General features: G+C 43.2%; 1 protein-coding gene across 2 annotated transcripts in view; it reads right to left on the bottom strand.

The window, feature by feature from the left end:
• The window catches only part of LOC146822793 (uncharacterized), a 146,500-nt gene that overhangs the window by 96,056 nt on the left and 24,607 nt on the right, over window positions 1-25,837 (bottom strand). For both annotated transcript variants that reach the window (XM_085606984.1, XM_085606986.1), the window contains exon 2: window positions 15,044-15,455. In XM_085606984.1, the coding sequence (XP_085463110.1) occupies window positions 15,044-15,419 (376 nt within the window). In that variant the 5' untranslated portion in view covers window positions 15,420-15,455. The remainder of the gene's footprint in view (window positions 1-15,043; window positions 15,456-25,837) is intronic.

Raw genomic sequence — 25,837 nt, forward strand, 5'->3', positions numbered from 1 at the left:
TAGAATGACCGCCCGCTGCTTTTCCGCCGGTAGGCAATCGTCCCGATTGCCTACCGGGCAGAAAAGGCCCATAATATGGTGGCGGTGCCTTGCAGGCACCGTCATCCATATTAGTCTGTGCTGTGGCATTTTCAATGCCTTTCCATGGCGGAGACTCCGCCATGGAAAGGCATGCGGTTTTCGCTTCGGGGGCCCGTTGCGGGCCCCCAGGGAGGTGGAGGGGTGGTGGGCTGCACTTGGGGGGTACCTATGGTACCCCCCAACATTGGCATGGACAAGGTAGCAGGCACCGCTGCTTACAGCACCGCCCGCCGCAATGCAATGCAGGATGCCACCGCGGCGGTGGCATCCTGATTGTCATGGTGGGACTGCCGCACCTCTGGCGGTTGGTCCTGTGTACGGTTACGGTGGCTTGCCTGCCTCTATTAATTCCAGGAAGGGGCCCATTAGCATGGCGGGCGCAACCGGCGGTGGGTATCCGTCCGCCAACACACCCCACCAGACGGCCTATTACCCCCCTACCACATTAGCATGGCGGGGGGGTACCGCGGCGGATTGAATGACCGTCCGCTGCTTTTCCGCCGGTAGGCAATCGTTCCGATTGCCTACCGGACGGAAAAGGCCCATAATATGGTGGCGGTGCCTTGCAGGCACCGTCATCCATATTAGTCAGTGGCATTTTCAATGCCTTTCCATTGCTGAGACTCTGCCATGGAAAGGCACGCGGTTTTCGCTTCGGGGACCCGTTGCGGGCCCCCAGGGGGGTGGAGGGGTAGGGGGCTGCACTAGGGGGGTACCTATGGTACCCCCCAACATTGGCATGGACAAGGTGGCAGGCACCCCTGCTTACAGCACCGCCCGCCGCAATGCAATATATGCAGGATGCCACAGACACTGCGGCGGTGGCATCCCGATTGCCATGGCGGGACTGCCGCACCTCTGGCCCTGTGTACGGTTACGGTGGCATCGTAATGGACCCCCAAGCTTTAAACTGGTGAACGAGGCAACCCTACATACAGAATAAACTTGAAATTTCACGTATCACAGAAAGCACAAAGGGATTTTACAAAGGACAGCCAGACAATCACAGCAATGAAAAACATACTTCATTAATTCTCTCTGGACTGGGGAAGGAGGGAGCATCAATCAACAAGTTTTCTTGAATTGCACTGTGGCAATATTTAGGTCAAGAGGACAGAGAGCAGTCAGTACAGGCTAATAAAGCTGAGGCAGCTGAGGCTATGAAAGAAATACTCAGATCACCACCCTCTCAGCAGCCCTCATTGCAACCATTCCACCTTCCGCCAGCCTAGGACAGCCTGCACTTTACTTGTATGTCAATCCCGCCAGTAGCATTGATCACGCAGTTGAACAAATATCCTGAGCATATTTCAGTTTAGCTAAAACATGCGCAGGGAGTCTATTTACAGTGTGTGATTAGCATCACTGACGATGATGCTAATTACGTGCACTCTCGCCCAGCCACTGCTCTCCATGCATTCACAGTGCAATCTCGAGGGAAGCATTGGCATATGGGTCTCTTCTTTGATTGACATGCAGTAATGGGCAGCAAAGGACTTAAGCGCCCAACTGCATTTTATTTGCAAATTCTTACATCAGTGGTTTGGGACGGCCTAAAGCACGAAGTCCTAAAATTAAGTGCCTTAACAACAAAGTCTGAAGCATGGGTACGTTTGAACAACGCATGCCTTAACCCTGCATGCCTTTACAATGCAATTGCCGTAACCACAAATTTTTTAACCATGCATTATGGGAAGTATATGCCACTTTTTTTATTTTAAAGTTTAGGATGTTGTTTTTCAAAGGTATATAGGTTTTTAAATGCAATAGCATTATTTTAAAAATAATTTAATGATTTAAGTAATGAAGTAGTTTAAAACTGAAATATTATTAGTATAAGAATTTTTAAAAGCTATATAAAACATAATAAATTCTAATATCTGATTATTAATTGATTTATAGGGGTCATTATGTATTTAAATTTAAACTCAAATATTTTTTTTAAAAATACTGCATCACTCTCCTTTAGTGATGGGATGCAAGGGGTGCAGGGGTATTATGAGGGTAATAACACGCAGGTATTCATTTTAAATACCTCAGTTTGAAGGGGTCATAATGTATTTAAATTTAATTTTACAATTAAAATGAAATATAAATGTTCCAATATTCTCCTTTAGGGAAGGGATGCAAGGATTTGGGGTAATGGACTGGGAAGTGTATTAATACTCATGTATTCCATATAATACACAGGTATCAATTTCTAGTGTGCATAATGTTTTTAAATGTAATTTTATAATTAAACAAATCATTTTTGTAAAATATTGTAACACTCTCCTTTAGGGAATGGATGCAAGGGATATGGGGTAATGAGTGGCGAGATGTGTTAATACTCAGTTACTCATTTTAATACCCGAGTATTAATTATAACAGATTAATTAGGTTTTTGAAACAGATAATTATAAGGACACTAAAGGGAAAATATTTTTTAAAACACTTTCTACCTAATTAAAATAATTTATATGTATGAAAATTACATAAAAATTTGCTTATTTTATAGTAATTTGCATGACAGAAATAAAAACACAATTTTTAAAATTGCAAAATTTTTGCAAACGGTAATAAAGTAATTAAAAAATCATATTTATTTTAATATATTCTTTAAAAATATTTCATGATTTTTAAACAATAAATAACATATTTAAAAAAAAAGATTCAAGTCGTTTACCCGCGTTTTTACATAGGAATAAATGGTGAAAATTACCCTTTTTTTTTTTTTTTTTTTACAGCTAGGCCTCAGGTACGTGGTTGTTCTTCTGTTTTGACAGTCGGTGGATTTTCACGCACAAAACTGGAAGCAGGAGAGAGCTCCAGCAGCATAAGAACGATGTAACTTATGTAACTTATCATTTTAAGTGTATAGGTGGCTATGGGCCTAATTATGACTTTGGCAGTGTGGGAGCAGGCCGCCGCACCAGCGCTCCGCTCCTGCAACGCCAAAGCCATAATTAGACAGCTAGCCGGATTCAGACTGGAATTCATGGTGTGCGGCCCTGCAGCGGCTGGCCCATGGCAGTGCCTGTTTAAAGGCTCATAGGAGAGCCGTAACAGGCGTCGAATGGGAACACGTGGGCAGGTTACTGCAGTGCATGGACTGTCAAGTCCATGCCTGGCAGGAACTGGGGGAGCATGCAGACAGGGTGGCTCACCATGTGGCTCCTGATAGCATTACTGTGGCGGTGAGGAAACTAGTAATATGCTTGGCAGTGTCGCAGAGGCACCACCAGCAGATCACCAGCCTCACACTGCTACAATACTGCCAAGGATCTCTGCTCCCTGGCGGTAGCAGTGGTTCCGTGGCAGTCCGACCGACATAGAATATGGTGGGTGGACTGCCACCAAGACTACGACCGCCGTAGTAGTAATAAGGCCCTATGTCTAATGTAAGGATAGAGGGGGAAGGTAGTTGGATTATAATTAGTAAGAATACAAATGTTTAATGTTGTTTTAACCACTTGTTCATTCCCATACAGGTTGTGTTTGTATGCCCACATTAGGACAGGTTAGCTTTTTCTTTTTAGGTTTTAAAAAAGTGGCTCAATAAATGTATATCACTATTTTAAATCAATTTCGAATAAAAGTAACATTCTGAGGAATTATGTTCTTAAAAAAGAAAAAAAAAAAAAGACCAAATGGCTGATTGGGTGTAAAGCAAAATATTTAGCCATTTTAAAAAGGACAATTTAAAGGAGATCAAAGCTTTGGATGCCTGTAACATTTTTAGATTTGGGAAATGGTGTGCATTTTTTGCAAGGTGGATTACACTTTTTATTTAAAGGAAAAGTGGAATTTTGTTGAAAGGTAGATGACTGGGACAGATTTGTAGGTTTGTTTTTTTGCCCATGGCGACAGATGTGACTGGCTCTTGCTTTTTTCAGGAACATGTGTTTAGGGAGATGCTGTTTTTACATAGATGAATGCAGTGAAAAATCCATATTTTTTAACTCTTTTTTTGGGGATGTGGAATTCATTTACTGGAATGTGATTTTGGACAGATGGAGACTCTTGGGGGGTTTATTTCGATGTCGGGTTGTGAAAATGGGACCAACCGACCTCCGGTCAGCGGTCCCGACCACCTAATCAAGATGCACCCGCACATGGTGCAGTTGCATACTCCCATTCCTCTATTTGAATTAGTGTTACGGCCATATCCCGGCCGTAACACAAGCTCCCATAGAGGAGCCTGCCACAAGGTGCAGGGATCAACAAGGGGGCATCTATGGCGAACCTCGGTCAACCAACCGGAGGACGAAAACAGAAGCGGGCCCTGAAAGGGGCCTCCAAACACTCTTTCCAACAGGGTTTCCATGTTGGAAAGGGAAACATGGAAACCCACCTGGAAACCGGGCATCATAAACCAGAAGGCAGAAATGCCTTCTGACTGGCAGACGTGTTCCTGGAGTCTGTCAGAAGCCAGATGGAATGACTGGCCAGTTACAATTCCGAACGGTTATAACATAATCAGCCGGTCAGAATTGAAACTGACAAGTAGTGTTGGAGAGCCTCTGACCCGACATCAGAGGCTTTCCGACACTCATCGTAATCGGCCCCATGGTGATAAGTGAATCTAAAACATCACAAAGGTTTGAAAAAAGAAGACAGCTTCAGGTAGGAACCCAAAATTCCTTAAATTTAGTAAAGACAAATTGCAAAAATATCAAATGAAATGTATTGTGGTTTTAAAACTGGCAAGTAATGTAGGGTTGGTAAATGTTAGAAATGTTATGTTGGACACTTGTGGGTTCAGGCTACTTGACAGTGATTGGGCAACCCTCATTTCTTGGAAATGTTGTTCCTTCTTAAAAATGTCCAAGAAATAATCGAAGTTTTGGTGATGTTTGCCAATTGATTTGTTGAAGGAATTATGCCATCCCCCATGGCATTGTTAGTTTTTGCACCACCTTTAAACAGGTTGTGTAGCAGTTTCACCATTCAATGGGAAACCTTGGCTTCCTCCTGCGATCTGACCTGCTTAGACGGTCAATTCATGCATCTTCAAAGTAATTTAATAAGTGTACCAATTTGTCTTCATTTTGTGTAAGAAATTCTGATTCAGTAATTGAAGTGTAGAACTCATCTATACTCTCAGGTGGTAAAAAGCATAACAGTTAATTTCCTTAGGTCATACTGTAGTTTACTGCGTGCCATGTAATCCTCAACTAAGGATGTTTTGGGAATTTTTCCTCAATATGCCTCAGCAAAGTGAAAAGAAATTCTTGAATTTGGGTATAAAAAGGTACAATTTTGTGACTGTATTAATCATTGTCATTTCAAAATCTATTATCACTTTTCTAGGATTTTGATTGATAGTTTTAGTTTTGACTACTGTTAAAAACTCACTAAGTTGAGAATTATTTGTCAGGGAGTGAGGCATACACTAACGGGGAAGTTGAGTTATTTTTTTTGGCATGACTAGTGTAAATTTGGGTGTACAGATGGGGTGTTGACTTAAATGTGCAATCCATCATCTGAAGTGGACTATTCTCCAGGGTAACTAGTTTATGGGCTATGCCAAAAATAAAGGGCTCAATCATAGGATCGGGCGGTCGGACCGCCGTCTGCTGTTGCAGTGGTCAGAACACCGCCCAAAAAGCAGTTGGCGGTCCGACCACCCAATTACGATATGGCCACCGTGGTGGCGGTCAGAAAGTGCTCCTTTACACCTCAGCTTGTGCTGCGGCTCAGGAAAAGGCCTGCAGCACAAGCCGCTGTGCTAAGGACCACTTAGTGCACATACATGCACCATGTGCCTTGCACCATGTGGTGCATGGCACACGGTGCATGACTGAGTGGGGGCACTACACGTGCCCCCAGGACCACTTTGCAGTGGCCCTCTTTGGGACCCCAAAGTCCCTTACAGACAGCCTTTTCATGGTAGTTGGAATGTCATGAAAAGGCTTTCGGAAAGAGACATCGTAATCCCGAAGCAGTGCCTGCCCCAGCAACGCTGCCATTTAAGGGATATAATTCAGAATGCCACCCCTATAGAATCGTAGATTCTGTCAGAGACAGCGGTCTTCAGCCCCAATGGTTTTGGTCCGAGCGCCTGCATCACAATGCCACGGTCAGACCGAAGGGCTGTCTGTTGGAGGGAACACCTTCGACAGCCTGTCATCATAATGAGGCCCTAAAATTCTTTTCTGAGGGTTTTTATTGTCATGCAGGAGGAACAGTTTACTGGGGAAAGTCACAGTTAGTTGAGGGGGGATGTTAATATCTCCATAGGTTTGGGGGGGGGTTACACTGTGGGGATCACTTGCCAGTTTTGCCTCTGGACCATTCTCCTATGGTTGGGTATGGTGGGCATGTTACTAGCAAAGTATATGGGAATGTTTTGTGCTACCTCCCTCAAAACTGAACCACAGGGCTCATTGGAGGTAGTGTGCTGATAGTTTTATTTGTTGTACATTTTCACATAGTTTAGTTTCCATTGCTGTCCAAACAATGGTATCTTCCGGAGGGAAGAGAAATATTGCAAACACCTGCATTGACTCCTGGGCCCAGCCAATCTTTCCTTACAGTAGAGATAGCCACCACATTTTAAAAGAGTGTTTCTTGTATGTCACCTTATATAATTTGCTTGATGTGATGAAGCCATTTCTGGAAAATCTGTTCAATAAGAGAGAAAGAAGAATCTATAAGTATATGTGTTTTTAAAATAAAATTCTTGCTGACTTGTGTTGTTTTGCCAGCAAAGAGAAAAAGATAAATGTGTTAATTGTTGTAGCCTGTGTAGAAAGGGAACTGTTTAAAACCGTGCTGGACATATTAATACTAAGGGGCTGATTGCGATGGCAGATATACTTCTGTCCGTCTGCCATCGTCCCAGGGATGTGGACCGCCCGCCTACAAGGCGGCTGTCCCACAGGTCAACTTATAATGCTGCTGCCACCACGGCGGCCGCAAGTGTTATTTTTTCCATTGCGGCGGGTGCTGTTGGCTGCAACACCTGCCGCAATGTAAAAAAAGCACTTTTTTGCATTTCCCTGCACTACGTGGCAGGCACCATGCGGTGCCTGCCACATGGTGCAGGAAAATGAAGGGGCGCACCATAGGGGTCCCCCAAGTGCAAAACTGGAGTGCCCCTGCTTCAGGGGGGGCCGCTACTAGCCCCCAAAGTCCATCCCTGCCTGCCTTTCTATGGCGGGTGAACCGCCATGGAAAGGCTGGCTGGGATGGACCATCCTAATCCCTACGGCGGTGCCTGGTAGGCGCCGCCACCATTCTGGGGATGCAAAACAGTCCAAAATACAATGGAATGATTGCTACTTTCGTACCCATGGCAGTTGGGCTTTCCACCTGCCACATCACCGCCCACCATCAAAATCTGGCAGGCGGGAAATGGCCTCACAATGGCGGTGAACCTGCCACCAACAGCCTGTCTATTGCGGGTTCACGGGCATCGTAATCAGCCCCTAAATTATGTTGACATCTTTGGTGGTTTGCTAACTTTATGGAATTTTTATAGAGTTTTTAATTACATGAGGATTGTATGGTTTTTGGCTTGTTGGATTATTTCAGAGATGAACTGGTGTCCAAGTTATTTGCTGCAATAAGGAACAAACTGTCACTTTTGTATTTCCAATACTTCTGTGGAAAAAGAGAGAAATGCAATTTTATTTTGAGAAAATGTTTAGTTTATGTATATTGCTTTTTCTGCACTTACTTTGAATTTTGACAAGTAGTTGTTAAATTTAAAATAGTTCTTGGAAGCAATTCCTATTGTGTTTTGGAAGGCATAGTTTGTATGGGTGAAAGAAAAATCAAAAAGAATAAATAGTGTTTTATTATGTAATTTTTTGCACCTTAGTCACTGTCCAGAACCTGCCCGAGGTAAGTTCCTGGCTAAGAAAGAATAGTTATTTTTCCCCCTGTCACTGTCCGGTACATGCCAAAGTAAGTACCTGGCAGAGTAAGAATAGTAATTTGCCCCGTAGTCACTGTGCAGCACCTACCCTGAGTAAGTACCCGGAAGAGTAAGAAAGTATTTTGCCCCCCCAGTCACTGTCCAGCACCTGCCCTGAGGTAAGTACCTGGCAGAGTAAGAATAGTAATCTTGCCGCCTAGTCACTGTGCAGCACCTGCCCTGAGGTAAGTACCCGATGGAGTAAGAATAGTAATTTTGCCCCCAGTCACTGTCCAGCAGCTGCCCTGAGGTAAGTACCCGGCAGAGTAAGAATAGTAATTTTGCCCTCCGGTCACTGTTCAGCAGCTGCCCTAAGGTAATACTTCTTGTACAGCTGCTGAGGTTTTCTGGAAAGTGTCTTTTAATTGATAGTTTAATCTATAAAAAAATGTTTTGCTACTATTCTGGAGAGATAAACAATTTGTGATACTTTTTGTCTTAAAAAAATAAAGAAAAACAATATAATTCAGTAGCATTGCAATAAATGTGAGTTCCTTTACCTTCCACAGTTGTTACTGACTTAAGGGAACTCGAGTTGTCCTCTGTAGTTTTTTTTTTTTTTTTACAGTCTGTAAAATATTGTGAAAATACTATTTAAATACATGTTTTGGCATTAATCAAGTTTTGGTATACAGATGTATTTAATTATTTACCTACTTGTGTAGCTAGGTGGCAGTTTTTTCCGCATGGATGCACAGTTCTCTCCTGGCTGAGTTCCTGGATCGTATTCGGCTCCCCCGCATAGACCATGACACACGTCTAGACCTAGATGGCCCTCTCAAGGCGGCCGAGATTCGGCACGCTATGAAGGCGCTTGCCACCCACAAGACCCCCGGCCTAGACGGCTTCCCACTAGAATTTTACCAAGCCTTTGCGTCCCAGCTAGTCCCTCAACTAGAATCGCAATTCCAGGCCGCCTTAGACGCGGGGGTCCTACCTCAATCCATGCGCGAATCCGTTATAGTCTCCCTTCTTAAACCAGATAGAGACCCGCATGAGCTGGGCTCCTACCGTCCCATAACCCTACTGTCAGCGGATTACAAAATTTACGGGAAGGCTCCGGCAGACAGGTACACCACGATCCTCCCGCAGCTTATCCACCCGGATCAGAGCGGATTCGTGCCTGGTAGGCACACCTCTTATAATATCCGACGGCTGTTCCATGTGCAGGACCAGGTACGAGAGCGGTTCCCCCGGGCAGCGTGTCTGGTGCTGGACCTCGAAAAAGCGTTTGACACACTCTCATGGGCCTATCTGTTTCGGGTCTGCAAACTGCAGGCCTACACTCGGCTCAGCTACTCCGCGCCCAGTTCTAGAGCACGTATAGGCCCCCTCATCTCGGACTCCTTCCCAATCCGACGTGGTACCAGTCAGGGGTGTCCGCTCTCCCCCCTGCTCTTTGCATTGGCAATGGAGCCGCTGGCGACCCTGTTGCGTGGGGCGGGTGAGGAGTGGGGCATCCCAATAGGGGATTCTACCCACGCGGTATCATTGTATGCTGATGACGTACTCATATATGTCCGGGATATTACGGCCGATTTGACCCCTATATCACGCATCCTGCATGATTTTGCAGAAGTGACGGGCCTTAGGGTGAATTGGGCCAAGTCCACTGTTTACCCCTTGACACAAGTCGTGCCCCAATGTCCGATACGAATAGGGGACGTCGATATCTCGTGGAGCCCCCAAGCGGTTCGATACCTAGGCGTTAAACTATATCATACGCCGCAAGATATCTACGAGGGGAATTACCGCACATTGATGGGTAGCATCCGATCCTTGGTCCACTTCTGGAAGGGTCTCCACCTGGCCGTCACGGGAAAGATAGCCGTCGCAAAAATGATCCTGGTCCCACGCCTGCTGTATCTCTTCTCCAATCTTCCGGTGGTTTCCCCGCGATCTCTGTTCCGTGAGCTGGATACCCTGCTTGGGACCCTCATATGGGACAACGGCAGCCGGCGTATCGCCCTGGCAAAATTGCAATTACCTCTGGACCAGGGTGGGTTAGCGGCCCCCTCATTCGAAGCGTATTTTCTTGCCGCCCAATTACAGTGGGTGTCACGTTGGACGGCGGGCCGGGCACAAGTGGAGCTGATCACTGAGACAGGGCGGATTCAAAACCCCACTGTCCATCGCATGTTGTTGCCAGGTGCAACACCACCGCCATCCCGGCCCCTCCAGGTAATGACAGCGCACGCCTGTCTGGCGCGTGTCCAGCGACTTAGTCGGGATACTCCCCTGTACTCTCCGCCGCTGCCGTTGGTGGGGTTCCCCAGGGGTCGGGTGCATTACACGGAGCAAATGCTGCAGGTGTGGACAGATCATGCTGTGACGGAGGTGGGTATGCTGTTTTCTGGGGGAAGCCTGCAGACCTTCGATGCGTTGGTCGGGGATTTCGAACTTCCCAGGGGGCAGTTCCTAAGGCATAGGCAACTTCTCACGGACTGCAGCAGGCAGTGGCGTGTGATTGACGCGGAACCCCCCACGCACCCGGTCATCCATGCGCTACTACAGATGGGGCCAGAACGCCATCTCGTCACTTGGATCTATGAAGCTGTACGGACCTTGCGGAGTCCTACACTGGCACCCCTCATAGAACACTGGGAAACTGACTTCCACAGGCCTCTGCACGATACAGAATGGACCAGGGCCCTTGAATACACTAAAAAAGTGTCCCGCAATTACCGTTTTAAGAACATACAGCTGCATATCCTGCACAGGGCGTATCTCACCCCCGAAAAACTACAGAAATATTTCCCTGACGGTGTGTTCGCTTGCCCCAGATGCCTGGAACCCGCCGCCTCGTTTAAACACATGTTTTGGGATTGCCCGATGCTTCATAGTTACTGGCACGAGATCCATACTGCCCTTAGAACGGTTACGGGGTTACAGGACCTGGACACATGGGAGAAGTGTGCACTGGGTATACATAGGCGACATAAACAAAAGAAGGTAGAAAGGCGGTATGCCTTCCTGGTGTTGCTCCTAGCCAAACGATGCATCGCTATGCATTGGAAGGCGCCGGAGCGGCCCCCCCTAGCGGCATGGGTGGGCGCAGTCAAGAAGTGGGGCAAGGCAGAGGAAACAATACTCAGAACGGAGGAGGCCCAAGGGATGCGCAAACACCCGATCTCCCTGCCATGGGCCATGTTAATGCACTCCTTCGCGCAGGAAACAACAGTGGTGGCAGGTCCACGAATGATCGACCTCCCGGGGACATCCACGAGTCCGGAGCCCACCCCGGGAAATGCACGAACAGCCCAAGTGACCGGTGGCTCGCAGAGGTAGACAACACAGGTTCCACCTCCATGCCCCATATAGGCAGTGGTCAGCGCTCCCGCCTCCCCCGATTCCCCTCCCTCCCCCTCCCCCTCCCCCGCGACAACCCCGACATTGTCCCATACGATGGTCCAGCTCTCAGGCGCATAGCTACTATTGTTCATTGATCGCGGCATAGTGCACCCTCTCCCCTAGTTTATCTATCCCCAGTTAGTTGACGGTTAGTTTAATGGCTGCAGCCCTATAACCTATATGATACACCTCACAGGGGATTAATCACACTGCACAGCCCCCATACAGCGCGGCGACCACCGTGCGCTCCAATAGGGCACACCCTTACACAGACCCCGGTCACTTACTTGAGGCTAAATTCAGAATAGAGACGCGCAGCCCGTGGGCCCAGGAGATTGAGAGCCCGAAAAGGACGTGAATGGGCGCTCCTGCTATGTACGCCTATATAACAATTGCATTATCATTCGTGCTTATGTGTGTAATTGTTTCTAAACGCCAATAAAAATGTTTTATAAAAAAAAAAAAAAAAATGGATGCACAGTTCTCAGCTCGTAGTGATCACGAACGAAGTCAGTGTACCACTAACTACAAAATAGTGGACGGAAGTTTATATATGTTTTTGTGTGGTGTTCCATAAATTAAACAAAAACAGGTTTTGGACTTTATTTTTTTTAAATGTTTGCTTGTGACAGAACATGTATTTATTTTCAATGTTTTAAAAAATGATGTTCATTTGCATTCTAGGCATAGAATGTCAGCCATTTTATATAGGGAGAAAATGTAATGTTTGTTGAAAATTAAGTAAGGGCTACTCTGGAAACGTGATATCTTGAAACCTGTTTCTGTATTGTAATGTGTTATTGGCCACAATATTTTCTTAATATTGTGTTTTTAAAAATGTTTTTGGAAAAGTAAATGAGCTGTGTGTTATTTAATCATTTCTTGCAAGCAAAACAATAAAATATACATTTAGGGGAAAGGTCTACATTTTCACTGCTCTCAAGTGTATTATGCGTGGGAAATCATGCGTGGTAATGGTATGCGTGGTTTAGGTATGTTTAATGTGTTTTAATGTATTTGTGTGGTTCAAAAAATGTGTGGTTTACACTCTAGTTGTTCAGGAATTGTCATTGTTGCACTTGTGTTGTAAAGGCATACGTTATTTAGGCATTCAAAGTTCCATCATACAACCCAGTGGGGTGCGTGGCATTACTGCCTGACAGGCCTCAGAAGCCAGAGCTGAAAGCAGGCTAGCCCAAAAAAATCTGCGGTGTCTGACATGTGTACCAGCGCATCTGCCTTAAAAACTGCCTTGACTGCCTAACCCTCGCTTAGAGCGAGGAGCCGAGTGATCCCATAATGTGTGTATTTCAGAATTCTTTATTTAAAAAATGAAAGGTAATAAATAGGGGCTCATATAAAGGGACTGGCATTGTTTAGGTCTAAACTTAGTCTTCAGGTCTAAGTTTTACCTTTGTAAATCGGGCCCATATTGTTCATTTTACTCACACGTTATAAATGCTGGCCAGATGTTTGGGTGATTTCCGAACTGACAGTGCAGCATAGGACACAACACTGACACAGCTTCCCTGAAGAAAAAAAATGAAAAACTTCCCTGAAGGAGCAGCTGTTTCATTTCAGACGAATGGATGAAAAATCAGACATAGGCCATGCGCAGACGCCTTTCAGATATTCAGCCAGAACAGTCTTTCCTAACACAATGCTCATTTGTTATTCCAGGTTCTAAATGCACTTAATTTTGGCAAAGAAGCGAACAAACTAAGGTACTGAGGGAAAATATGATTTGCATACGGTCACATAATTCATTCAAGCATGGAAGCCGAGATCTGACACCAGGTTTCTTATTGTCTATAGCTTTGAATTGGATCAACGCTGATGTCTTACCACTGATCCCCCTTCTAGATGAGGTGTAAATGGACATTTGCCTGGATTCCTATGGCCAAGGGTGGAGACCAGGTGCTGTAGTGGGAAGGGATAAAGATAGAGATCTCTTTTTAAATTCATTGAGGCCCTCATTAAAGAGGGGCTGCTGAATACTTGTTCTTCTTGAAGATGGGAAGTTGAAGAGTGGAACTACAGTTTTTACTGTTAAGGTGAGAAAGTTGCTAGAAAGGGCTTTTCATTTTCTTCGTCTGAATACTGATACAGGAAAGCTGAATGACAACCAGATGCAGGATCTCACACTGACAGCCCCGGTGCTGCTTGCCATGAAAAGCATTACTTTACATAAATTCACTAAAACAGATTATATTTTCCTTTATCCCACCCTGATCATCAGATGGAAAGGGAAGGAGAATCTCAAATAAACATTTAAAAAACAGCTTTCTTATTTTCCAGTTTCTTTCAATTGTTTGTATGGGCAAATGAAACCATATTTATTCATCTGTATTTACCCTGAGGGTGATGGGTGTGTGTGTGAGCGCTGGGGTTCTCGTGGCATACAGTGGTATTGTAACACATGCAAATCATGTTTCCTTCTACAGTTTGCGCATGCTATCTAGAAAGTCTCGACAATAGTTTTAAAAGCCCTGCATGGAAAGCAGCCTTGACTTAAAACACACAATTGTCAACTTATTTATTTTTGTTACTCTCCATGACTCCGCTCTCTAAATTCTGCCTACTCGAAGTCACATGCATGTTTGCCTTAATCCTTACTTTTGTATCTCTGCAAATTGCCCACACCTTATTAAAAAAATTAGAACTTCTCCTTTAAAGTCATGCCCTGCATCCTAACAATACGTCATCTCCTGTAGTTCATCTATTAATAACACCAACCAATGCATTAAATCCCAATATCCCTATCTCCCAGTTAAAATCACACCTAATTCCTTCTAATTAAATCTATCACATAGAAAGTGGAGTAAAGGCATGCAATTGTTCCCGTAGAGCACAGGACTAATCCCAATAACAATAACTACGAATATTTTTTTTTTTTTAAACTAATATGGAACCTGGGGCAGGGTACTGCCCTTAGGGCACGTATGTGCGCCACATGTGCACACATGCATATTTCAGGGGTGCAACAGGGTGTCCTATTGGCACCCTTAAAATTGCATGCACAATTGGCGAGTACCTATTGGGTACTCGCAAATTGCGCATGCTATTCCGATTCATTTCTATGGGCCTCTGGGTCCATAGAAATGAATGGGAAGCCATTCTTTATTTGCGACTCGGAATTTGCGAGTCACAAATAAGGAATGCGTAGGAATCGCTATTTTAATTGCGAAACCTACATACATTGCATTTTGCGAGTCCTTGATAGCAAATTGGTAAAATTCGTTATAAAGGACTCGCAAAATGCAATGTTGATACATCTGCCCCTTGATCACCTATTTGGCAAAAGTGTTTGTGGACGGTGGTGTGTATCCCCTTAGTCGTACTCTTGCCTGACTCAGGTAACTCCATAAAAGTATTACTTTTTTCTCCTTTGTAGTTTCTAAGGGGTGCACACTTGACACATAGGCTGCTTAGTCTCTCACATTTACAGTTGGCTCTCTGGCTGGATCACATCGAAGTAATATTCACTCTGACCCTAGGGGCTCTAAAAGTGTACAATTATCAGTGTGAAAAAATACATCAATAAATTGCCCCTTTTCTTAGCCTCCAAGGCTGATCAGTGTGCCGTACATATTTCTTGAGGTCTAAAAGGCACCTCAGTACCCCTGTCAAAAATAACAGACACAAGGATTGTACACTCAGACATGGTGAAGGCAATACTGAACGTATTAACAAAAGGTTAACCATTACCCTGCAGCAAATCTCGAGCCGATGCCAGCAATAAAGTCATTGCCAAGTCAGCAGTAGGGCTGCACACTTCATGTGGTGTGTTTGTAGTTTTCACACCAAATGCAGAGATCATTTTGAGGTCCAGGTGATCAACTCCAGCTCCTGATGCAGCGATTACTTTCAGGTTAGGAAGGCTCTGGAGGAGCTCTCGAGTAATATTAAGCTTTCCTCCCCAGCCAAAGACTGATGTTATCTTTCTGGAAAAATGGGTTTTGTTTCCCAAGAACTCCTCCAGTGTAACCAATCTGAAGTGTTGCTGCAGGTAGTCCACATGGTCTGCAACAACGCCGTTTGAGCCTCCAATTTCAAGCACTAATGTACAAGGAAGCTCTTCCATGGCTTGGTGGAGTTAGTCAAACCCAAAACGGGCTACCTATAAGAACACAGAAGAGTTTATTAACAGTAGAATGACTTTATGGAATTTGTCAATTGACTTTCTTTCAAAACATAGAAATCAAAATATGCACTCAAATTTCTTAATCTTTCTCCACATAGTCCAAAGATAAGTGTTAAGTCTCCCTTAGGGAGACAAAGGGTTTGAAAGAATTTCCATTTTTAACAGCCCTGGGAAGGAAACAACTTTACCTTCTGGTGACAAGAGAAAATTGGCATCATACAAACACCTGGCATTAACAGCACAGCAAGCAAACACACTGCATGCACCCGGAGAACCACTTTTTACTGTGATTAGAGAGGAAAATGTATCAGGCTGAGGAAGCAAGTATTGATTTATCCTGTCCTGTAAGTGTTTTGGAAGACATAGGTGTCATTACTTGAGTGCAACCATGTATTTTTCAACATGGCGACGGGCACAGAAACATTCCAGACACACTTAGAGCCAATATGTGTAACTGTTTTTGAGCGGAAAAACTTGCAATATGCGGGGCTAAATACTAGACATAGGGGCATATGTATCAAACCCTTTTCCCATTCCCAAACGGGCCGATTCTCAGAATCGGCCCATTTGCGAACGGGAAAAGGCCTTTTGGGATGTATCATCCCAAAAGGGCATCGCAAATTAGAGAATCGCAAATTTGTGATTCTCTATTTTGCGATTGCATTTAAGGAATTGCAAATTGCGATTCCTTAAATGCGATGTAACAAGCACCCAAGTTGTGCGATTTCTCCTTAATAAATCGCAAATTACCACCAACTTCAAGTTGTTGGTAATTTGCGATTTCTTTGAAAGATGCACTTTTTGGCAGTTTTCAAAGTGCCATGTGGTGCACATACATGCCCTTAGGGCATATATGTGCGCCACATGCACACACATGCTCATTTCTGGGGTGCATCAGGGTGTCCTTATGACACGCTTGAAATTATTCTCAATTTGCGATTCTCTAATTGCGAACCGCTAATTGAGAATGTCTTCCCATTCATTCCTATGGGCCTCCTGGCCCATAGAAATGAATGGGAAGGTATTCCTTAATTGCGATTCGCAATTTGCTAATCGCAATTAAGGAATGCCAAAGAATCACTAACAATTTGCGAATTTTTACTTACATCTCGTTTGCGATTCCCAAATAGCGATTCTCAAAAAAATCGCTATTTGAGAATCGCAAATAGAGAATTTGATACATATGCCCCATATGATTATGCACAGTTTGTGAATCTTCAGCAGGTTCAGCCTTCAAAAATGTATTTTATAATAGATTTCTGCCACCCTGCACAAAGAGTTACTAGAAGGAACTCACTCACACGAAATGTTGAAGTGTTGGCTAGGCAAAAATTAAATCTTTATACCTATGATTTTGGTTAATTTATTACATTAAAAGTAATACACTGAGTGATTTTCTTATTATACACGCCATGAATTGAAATATTTTTACAATATATATTTTTTTTAAAACAGTAAAATTAAAAAATAGATAACAGTAAGTATGCACTTAGCATTTTACTCTGCCTGCAGAGAGGGCCACTGTGATGACCAGGTTAAAACTACTAATTTCTATTTCAGGAATCGCAAAAATCAGATAAAAATAGAATTCAGTATTTTCATACTGGAATTTCATTACATTTAAAAACAAGCATTTGCAATCCAATAGGCCTCGCATTTGCAAGAATTTAAGCTATTGGCATTGTAAATGACAATGCCTTTTATTTATCTGTTTTGATAATTAACACATACATAAAAGGCATTGTCGTTTACAATGCCAATTGCTCAAACTCTAGTAAATGCAAGACCTATTTAATTTCAAAGAAACGTCCGCCATTGTCCCGTGCTGTTTGGAAAGTGAAAGAGCGCATGGTGCGCTGAATGTTGCAGGAAAGCATGTTGTGCCTGCGGTAGGAGAAACTCATTATAGAAAATAGTGCTTACAGACTAAATAAGACAGACTGTGTAACAGGAGCAAAAGGGCCAGTTCTCATGGGAGGTTACAAATGTAGACAAGGCGGTACTAATGAGGGACTAACAAGTCTATTAACGAATCAGAAGCCAGCATTTACAAAGGACAATGACACAAGCCAATAAAAAATATGCTCGGAGAGTGGCCAGTGCTTTAAGTCCATACCCGAATACAGCATGCCTCGGAGAGTAGCGCATGCACTGCCCAGGCTCAACCTAAAAAGAAGGTAAATCATCTTGTGTGCAACAAAAAATGTCTGTTTTTAGAGTATTTCCAAAAATCTTTTGGTATGATTGTGCCAATCACTGTTGTGAAGTGCTATAGATAGACGAAAGCACACACATATAACTCTAATGTATAGCAGAAAATGCAAATTACCCTATGTGGTGTATCATGAAAATTGTGTAGTAGAGAAATTCATTGCACAATTTGTGGCATAAAAGGGGCTTCACCTTAGCTTACATGGGGTCCCTTTTGTGTTACCTCACTAATCAGTGTACACTTGGCAGGAATGTTTCACTCATTCAATAAAAAAAAAATAATATACAACAATTTTCCACATCATATTCAGTTCACATTAATATCCAAAATGACAAAGAGTTGCAACGTTATAATGATCTGTAACTGTAGTGGCAACTTATATCCTTGTTAATGCTTCATTGAATGTTTTTATAATTTTGGCAAATATTTAAAAAGATACATTTTCCTTTTTTTTTTTAAATTCCTTTATTGAATGGGGACCACGGGTACAAACAAAAAGAAACATAACCCAACATTCACTTAATTATACAATGCAGGATCGATTCGCAGAGTCTGAATTACAATAGTATTCGGTAGAATTCAACCTGTGAAACAGTTTATACAACAAATCATAAAATAATTCCATTATATCGTTCATTACGAAAAAGAGAAAAACAGATAAATAATAGGTACACTAGATAGCTTAAGACCATCTTACATGTCCATATATGCGCTGACAGCGCCCCATATTAACTGCCCCAATGCCTTTTTCCGCCTCCCCTTAACAGTATACAGATTATATTCCATATTGTACGTGAACAAAAAACGAGTTCTCCACATATCAATTGGGGGGGGCATCAGTTTGTAACCACATTGAGGCAATGCACATCCTAAGCACTGCTGCTGCCATGAATATCAAATACCTCACTTCATTACTAGGGTCTGTGCGCACTCCACCTACATCTATACCCAGCAGAATCTCACTAATTGACAATTGTATAGAGGCACCGAGAATCTCAGATAAGAACCTATTTATACGTCTGAGCAATTCTGATAATTTAACACAAGTGGCAAAAATATGTGCTATAGGTATACAAGGCGCTGAGTTCCTTGGTGAAAGCACATGGGCTAACTGATGCTTGGGCCTATCTCAGGAAGACAGATCCCGGATATACTTTCTTTTCGGTTCCTCACCAAAAATTATTTCGCCTAGATTACTTCTTAGTTACACATAAATTGCTTCATGACGCACAAATACAGGTTTATCCCCGAGTGACATCAGATCACGGGCCAGTAGTGTTGTCCATTCGGGTTTTATTTCCACCGTGCAAACCCCGTGAATTTTCTTTTGATCGTAAGTTATTGTTGGATGTTAAATTTAAAGAACATATGAGTGAGTGGATTCGTGAGTTTTTTAATTCAAATAGGGGAAGCGCAGGAGTTGGGATAGTCTGGGATACGTTCAAAGCAGCTTTTAGGGGTGAGGTGTTCAGTTATGGATTGTACGCTCAAAAGCAGCTGCGAAAAAAGTTACAGGAGCTTTACCAGGATCTAGGCAAAGTCGAGGAGCTGTTGACTCAAGACATTGCTCATAATAGGGATACCTATAGTACATCAGCCGAGGTGACGCGATCTAAGGTCAAGGTTAATAATTATTGGAGTAAGGAAGCTGCAAAGACTTTTGAGACTAAGAGGCAGGTCATGTACGAATATGGGGAGGCAAGTGGGAGGTGTCTAGCCCAGAGAATGAGGAACAGGGAAACTGCTCAACGAATCAAAAGTATGAAAAATGTGGCTGGGCAATATGAAGAAACCGAGAGTGGAATGCTAGAAGTCTTCAGAAGTTTTTATGCCTGTCTATATGCAGCAGAAGAATATGATAGTAATAGAGCTCTGTCCGTTCTCGGGCAAAATGTTGGGCCAAAATTAGATCAAGGACTGGCAGATATATTGGAGGCCCCTATAGAGATGTTTGAATTGGAAGCGGCTCTTAAAGCATTGCCAGCAGGAAAGGCTTCGGGTCCTGATAAGCTCCCGCTTGAAATATATAAAAAAAAAATTCAAGCTCTAAAACGGGATATGCTAGCTACATTCCGAATGGCTCAGCAAGGGGAGTATCCTACAACATGGGGTGAAGCGAGTATAGTAGTGTTTAGAAAAAAGGAAAAACCGGCGGATTTACCAGGCTCATATCGGCCTCTCTCATTATTAAACACTGACGGGAAAGTATATTCTAAGATCTTAGCTACCAGATTATCAGAAGTGATAACCCCTCTGGTTTCTATCAGCACGGGTTTATCCCAAAACGCGGCACAACCGATCATGTTAACCGGGTGATTACTTTAATTGATCACGCAAATGTGTCGGGGAACCCACTGAGCCTCATATTACTGGATGCAGAGAAGGCTTTCGATCAAGTATCGTGGGCCTTCTTATGGGATCTGATGAAACTACAGGGATTTGGGCCAAATTTTATCAAATCAATACAGGTGCTCTATCAACAACCTAGTGCACGGATTAAGGTAATGGGTCTTCAATCCGCAGTGGTATCAATACAACGAGGGACTAGGCAGGGATGTCCATGCTCTCCACTGCTGTTCGCTTTGTATATAGATCCTTTTTTAAAAATGATTGAGCGTAGCAGTAGGGTACCTTCAGTCAGGATACAATCACAGCAGTACCGTGTATTGGCGTACGCCGATGATGTTGCTGTGCTCTCATCAAGACCGTCTATGGCTATGCCCGAAATCGAAAATCTTGCAAGGATATATGGATCGGTATCGGGATACAAATTAAATACCGCTAAGACACAAATACTCTGTATGAATATTAAGTCTTATGTTGATCCACGAGTCTTAGACGAGGTTACTTATTTGGGAGTTCAGATTCGTGCTGGAGCTTCGATTACGGTAGAGGTTAATTGGCAGAAGCTGATACATGGGGTCCGTAAACAGCTGGATCAGTTAGAATGTTTACACTTGGCACTGGTTGGCAGATGCAACATCTTGAAAATGATGGTCTTACCTAAGGTGTTGTATCTTTATCGTTGTTTACCATTAGAGATTACTTGTACGCGTATCTCACAATTGCAAGCAATATGTATGAGGTTCATGTGGTCCCAGGGGAAAGAGCGACGGGCTAAGAAGTATATGATGTTGCCTAGGGCAGTGGGTGGTTGGGCAGTCCCTGATTTTCTTTTGTACTACTATGTATGCATGTTGCAGCGAATGAATATTTTATTAACGGGTCAGGGACCAGTGGAGCCAGCACTACAACCTTCTATATACTCTCTGCTTTTAGGGACCGAAGCTAGGAACCGTCTTTTTATTGATATAGATTGGAACTACTACAAGCGCACTAGGTTCAAGGTGATAGCTGCTGCGTATAAGGTTTGGAAGGTAATAAGGAAGCAATATAATATCCGAAATGCGTCTATCTATACCCCTTTAATTGCACCGGTATTGCATCCCAATATATGCTGGGATCACATAGTAGTTAACTGGCGTTTAAGAGGTTTAATAACAGTGGGAGATGTATATACACCAGGCGGGTTAAAATCTTTCTCTCAACTGAAGACACAATATCAGCTACCCACTTCTCATTTTTTTAAGTATTTGCAGATGCGGGAGTATTTTGCTAAATTGAATATTGTGAATGTGTCTAATCCTCTTATTGAGGCAAATAAAAAGGGCTCTCGTATAGGAGTATTATATAATATAATCATCGAGACAATGTCCAACGACCTGGAAACCCATCGTACGAGATGGGAAGAAAGACTGGGGTGCCCTGAAATACCGTTGGAGCTCTCGATTGAATTGGCTTGCCGTTTATTTATGTCTGCCAATCTTAAGGCACAACATTACAAGACTCTGTTTTATCTTTATCGCACGCCTGATAAAATTGCAAAGTGGGGAGGAGATCCAGATGGAAAGTGTTTCAGATGTAATACTCTACATGCTGATGTAGCACATATTTTTGCCACTTGTGTTAAAAAGATACATTTTCCTACGTACACAAAGGGCAGTAGAGAAAACAACTCAATTCACATCCTTTGGACAAAAAAACGACAAAACCTTTTTATTTTATTTTTTTTAAATCAATCTCACCAACAACCTCACTTCATTTAAACGGAGCAGCCATAGTTCTCAAATTTAAAAAGAAACAATGAGTTCCTGGGTCCACTACCTGATGTAAATAGCCCGTTTTAAAGCATGGAGTCTAGTGTCTGTTTAGTGCTACTTATACAATAAAATAACTCCTCCGAGTGGCAGTAATATACCTCCAAGCCACCGCCCAAGTTCATCATTACTCACATTTTTCTCAGGTAAGTCCAAAAAGAAGAGCATATAGAATGTTACGTGCTAAAGGATAGTCGCTCCAGATGGACTACATACTTTTATTTTCAGCAGTTCACACTGTGCGTTTTGTAGGTGGTGCCATATTTTCAGGTATGCACCAAGGGACTCCATTTTTAAACATACCAGACCTAATTCTAAGAGAACTGCCACAATGGAGGCTGATATCTTGCAATATGGTTTGAAATTATTAATAGCAATACGCTCTATCCCATATAATAGGGCAAAGGGGGTTGTCTTTACATATCCTTTCTATAGGGAATCCTACTGTTTCTGTCAGATGCACTGAAAAGCCAATCCAGACCCAGAGCATCAGAAAATGATGCAATCTGGCGTTCCATATGATTTTCCAACTAGGATTCTACTGAACTATGGCTCCCAAATATCTACATGGCCTTAATCTCTCCACTTTTTCCTGAGACCAATAGTGCTTAATTTGAGCCAGTGGTTTCCGGTGTCATCACCACACCTATGACACTTTGCAAAATGGCGTCGCAGCTCATCAAATTTAGAGTTGAGCAGAACAACTGTCGTTTGTTAATACAAAATACATTTAAAAAATACTAATAACTGCCTCCCCAGCCATTCATTTAGCTTTGTGGACCTGAAATAATCTGAACTGTCGCGCTTACAGGCGAGAGAGAGTGTTGGTTGTTTTTTTGGTACCGTCATTGGCAGTGATGACGGGGCACTGGGTGGTGCAAGCTGCAGCGGCCTCCTGGTCAGGGCCCTGACACTTAATATTTTACAAACTAAGCACTGGAGACCAGAGACAAAACAGACTCCTTATTGACTGTTATGTTAGCAAATCCCATCACCTCATTTTTATTACAATTTATTTAGAATCAACGTGTTTTCTTATAAAACATTTAAAGCGTGTAACCTGTGGTGCATGCATGTAAGATACAGACTGAGAATAAAAACATGTCAGATGACCTCTAGTTACCGGTGTCTTTTTTTATTTTTTACTTCTGCCAAAAATCACTGGAAAGAGAAAAGAAGTATGAAAGCATCTCTGAATACCTTTGAGGATTTGGGGACGGTGTAATAGTGAGGGTGGATGTGTTATATTTTCAACTTATTACCACAAGAACTCTGATTTGAGCGTACAAAATGAATCCTGAGTACTAGCTAAAGCTTTCCAGTTAAAACAAGCATTTAATCTGTAATAAATATTTACAGCATACACTTTACTACGTAAGTTTAATAAAATAATCACTCTGAGCTTATAATATTATGAGAGTTGTAACAGTGACCACATCAGTCAAGACTACATTAGTGGCCACCATACGCAAGATTACCAGCAGTGTTAACCTCTGTGCGTCAGGCGCAGTTGCCAGCAGTAATGTTAAAAATGCTTTTTCAATTTGGAATGCCTCTACGTTGGTAATACATAACCATAGTTGCAATGTCCAGGTCACAAAGTTAATAATATTAGTAAAAGCTCTTCCCAACACCAGATGATTTTTCATTCATTTCAATCAAATATCACCTTTAAATATATTTTAGAAATTCAACCATTTTTCTCAAAAGATTTGCTTTGAGTTCTGAAAATGCACACATTTTTCTCTCAAATACACACGTTTTATTTGTGACATACATATATTAATGTAATCAAGGAAAAACTAATTTAGTAGGGTGGGCTACACACAAAAGAGATACTTACAGGTACTGGCGAGGTACCAGTAGCTCACAAGCTACTCGTTAAAGAACCCTGTTATACTGCATAGCAATTGTTTGTGATAAAATGCATACATTATTTTCTTTTAACCCGTTCGACGCGCATGACGGAACGGTTTCGTCATGCACGTCGGTTGCGCTGTGCGCATGACGGAACCGTTCCGTCATGGCCCCGCCCGCGCACGGAACCTTCAGTGTGGCGCGGAAATCCGCGCCGCGCTGAAGGGGTTAATGCAAAGCAAATATTGCTCTTGGATTAACTGACAGCAGGGGAGGAGGGTAGAAGACTGTTTTAGGGAGCACTATTTTACCACCAAGATACATACTATTTCAACAAAGGCCTCACAGGCTGTTTCACCCTAATAATAAAGGCTTTCAATTAATGAACGATAAGGAATATGCTACTTACCAGTATGCATCTGTTCTTGGCATGTAGAGCTGCAGATCTACACACTTTTGCATAGATCGCCATCTGGTGTTGGGCCCGGATGTTTGCAGTTTGTTTTTCCTCTTGGAAAGTCTTTGGAAGTCACGAGGTCGGTGACTCCTCCCTTGGTTCGTATTGCGCATGGGCTTCGGCTCCATCCTCAGATTGTTTTTCGCCAACAGGGAAAGATGGAGCGTAGTAATAACAGTGAAGAAACCCATGTGTGTTGTATCTGAATAAGATAGACTGGAACAGATACAGGTAGCCGGGTGGCGGGTGGGCATGTGTAGATCTGCATCTCTACATGCCAAGAACAGATGCATACTGGTAAGTAGCATATTCCGTTCGAGGCAGATGAGCTGCAGATTACACACTTTTGCATAGACTATATAGCAGTTCCCAACCTTAGCGGCGACCACCGGTATCTGTTGCAGTGGTTTGAAATAGTGTTTTTAGTACAGCCTGGTCCACACTAGCTTGTTGCTTGGTTTGCACATCTACACAGTAATGTTTAGTGAAAGTGTGCGGTGTTGACCATGTAGCTGCCTTGCAGATATCATCTAATGGGATGTTCCCTAGAAAAGCCATAGAAGCCCCTATCTTTCTTGTAGAGTGGGCTTTAGGGGGAACAGATAGCGTGCGTTTTGCTTTGTGGTAGCAAATCTGTATGCATTTTACAATCCACCTAGCTATCCCTGATTTAGAGATGGGGTTGCCTTTATGAGGTGGAGAGAAAGAGACAAACAGTTGCTTTGTCTTCCTGAAAGGTTGTGTTCTCTGGATATAGTAAAGCAAGGCCCTTTTAACATCCAGTGTGTGTAGAGCCCTTTCTGCAACCGTTTGCGGTTGCGAGAAAAAAAACGGTAATTCTACCGATTGGTTTAGATGAAAGGGTGAGATGACTTTGGGTAGGAATTTTGGGTTGGTACGTAGGACAACCTTGTTTGGGTGCATTTGGAGAAAAGGTTCTTGTATAGTAAGTGCTTGTATTTCACTGACCCTTCTAAGGGAGGTGATGGCTACAAGGAAAGCTGTTTTCCATGTGAGGAATTGCAGTTCGCATTTATGCAAGGGTTCAAAAGGCGGTCCCATTAGCCTTCTGAGCACTATATTTAAGTTCCACACAGGTGAGGGTGGCACTCTGGGGGGAATTATTCATTTTAGGCCTTCCATGAAGGCTTTAATGGCATGCACTCTGAAAAGTGATAGGTGCTGTCTGTTTTGTAAGTAAGCGGCAATTGCTGCGAGGTGTAGCCGAATGGATGTACATGCTAGGTTACATCTTTGTAGATGTAGTAAGTAGCATATGATGTGCTGTATGGATGCGTCTAGAGGGTGGATTGTGTTGTTATGGCAATAAACAACAAATCTTTTCCACTTGGCAGCGTAGCAGGCTCTAGTGGTAGGGCGTCTAGCTTCTCTGATAACGTTCATACAGTCGGGGGGAAGGTTAAGGTATCCGAATTCTAGGATCTCAGGAGCCAGATCGCAAGGTTGAGCTGAGCTGGGTCCGGGTGTCTGATCTCTCCATGGTTCTGGGTTAGGAGGCATGGTGAGAGGTGTAATTTTTGGTGTGGCACTACTGAGAGTTCCAGCAGCGTGGTGTACCACGGTTGTTTGGCCCATGTTGGAGCTACTAGAATGAGTGTGAGGGAGTGCTGTTGTAGCTTTCGCACCACTAATGGAATTAGTGGGAGAGGTGGAA

Source organism: Triturus cristatus, chromosome 5_2 (assembly GCF_964204655.1).
Source record: "Triturus cristatus chromosome 5_2, aTriCri1.1, whole genome shotgun sequence".
NCBI classification, from domain to species: domain Eukaryota; kingdom Metazoa; phylum Chordata; class Amphibia; order Caudata; family Salamandridae; genus Triturus; species Triturus cristatus.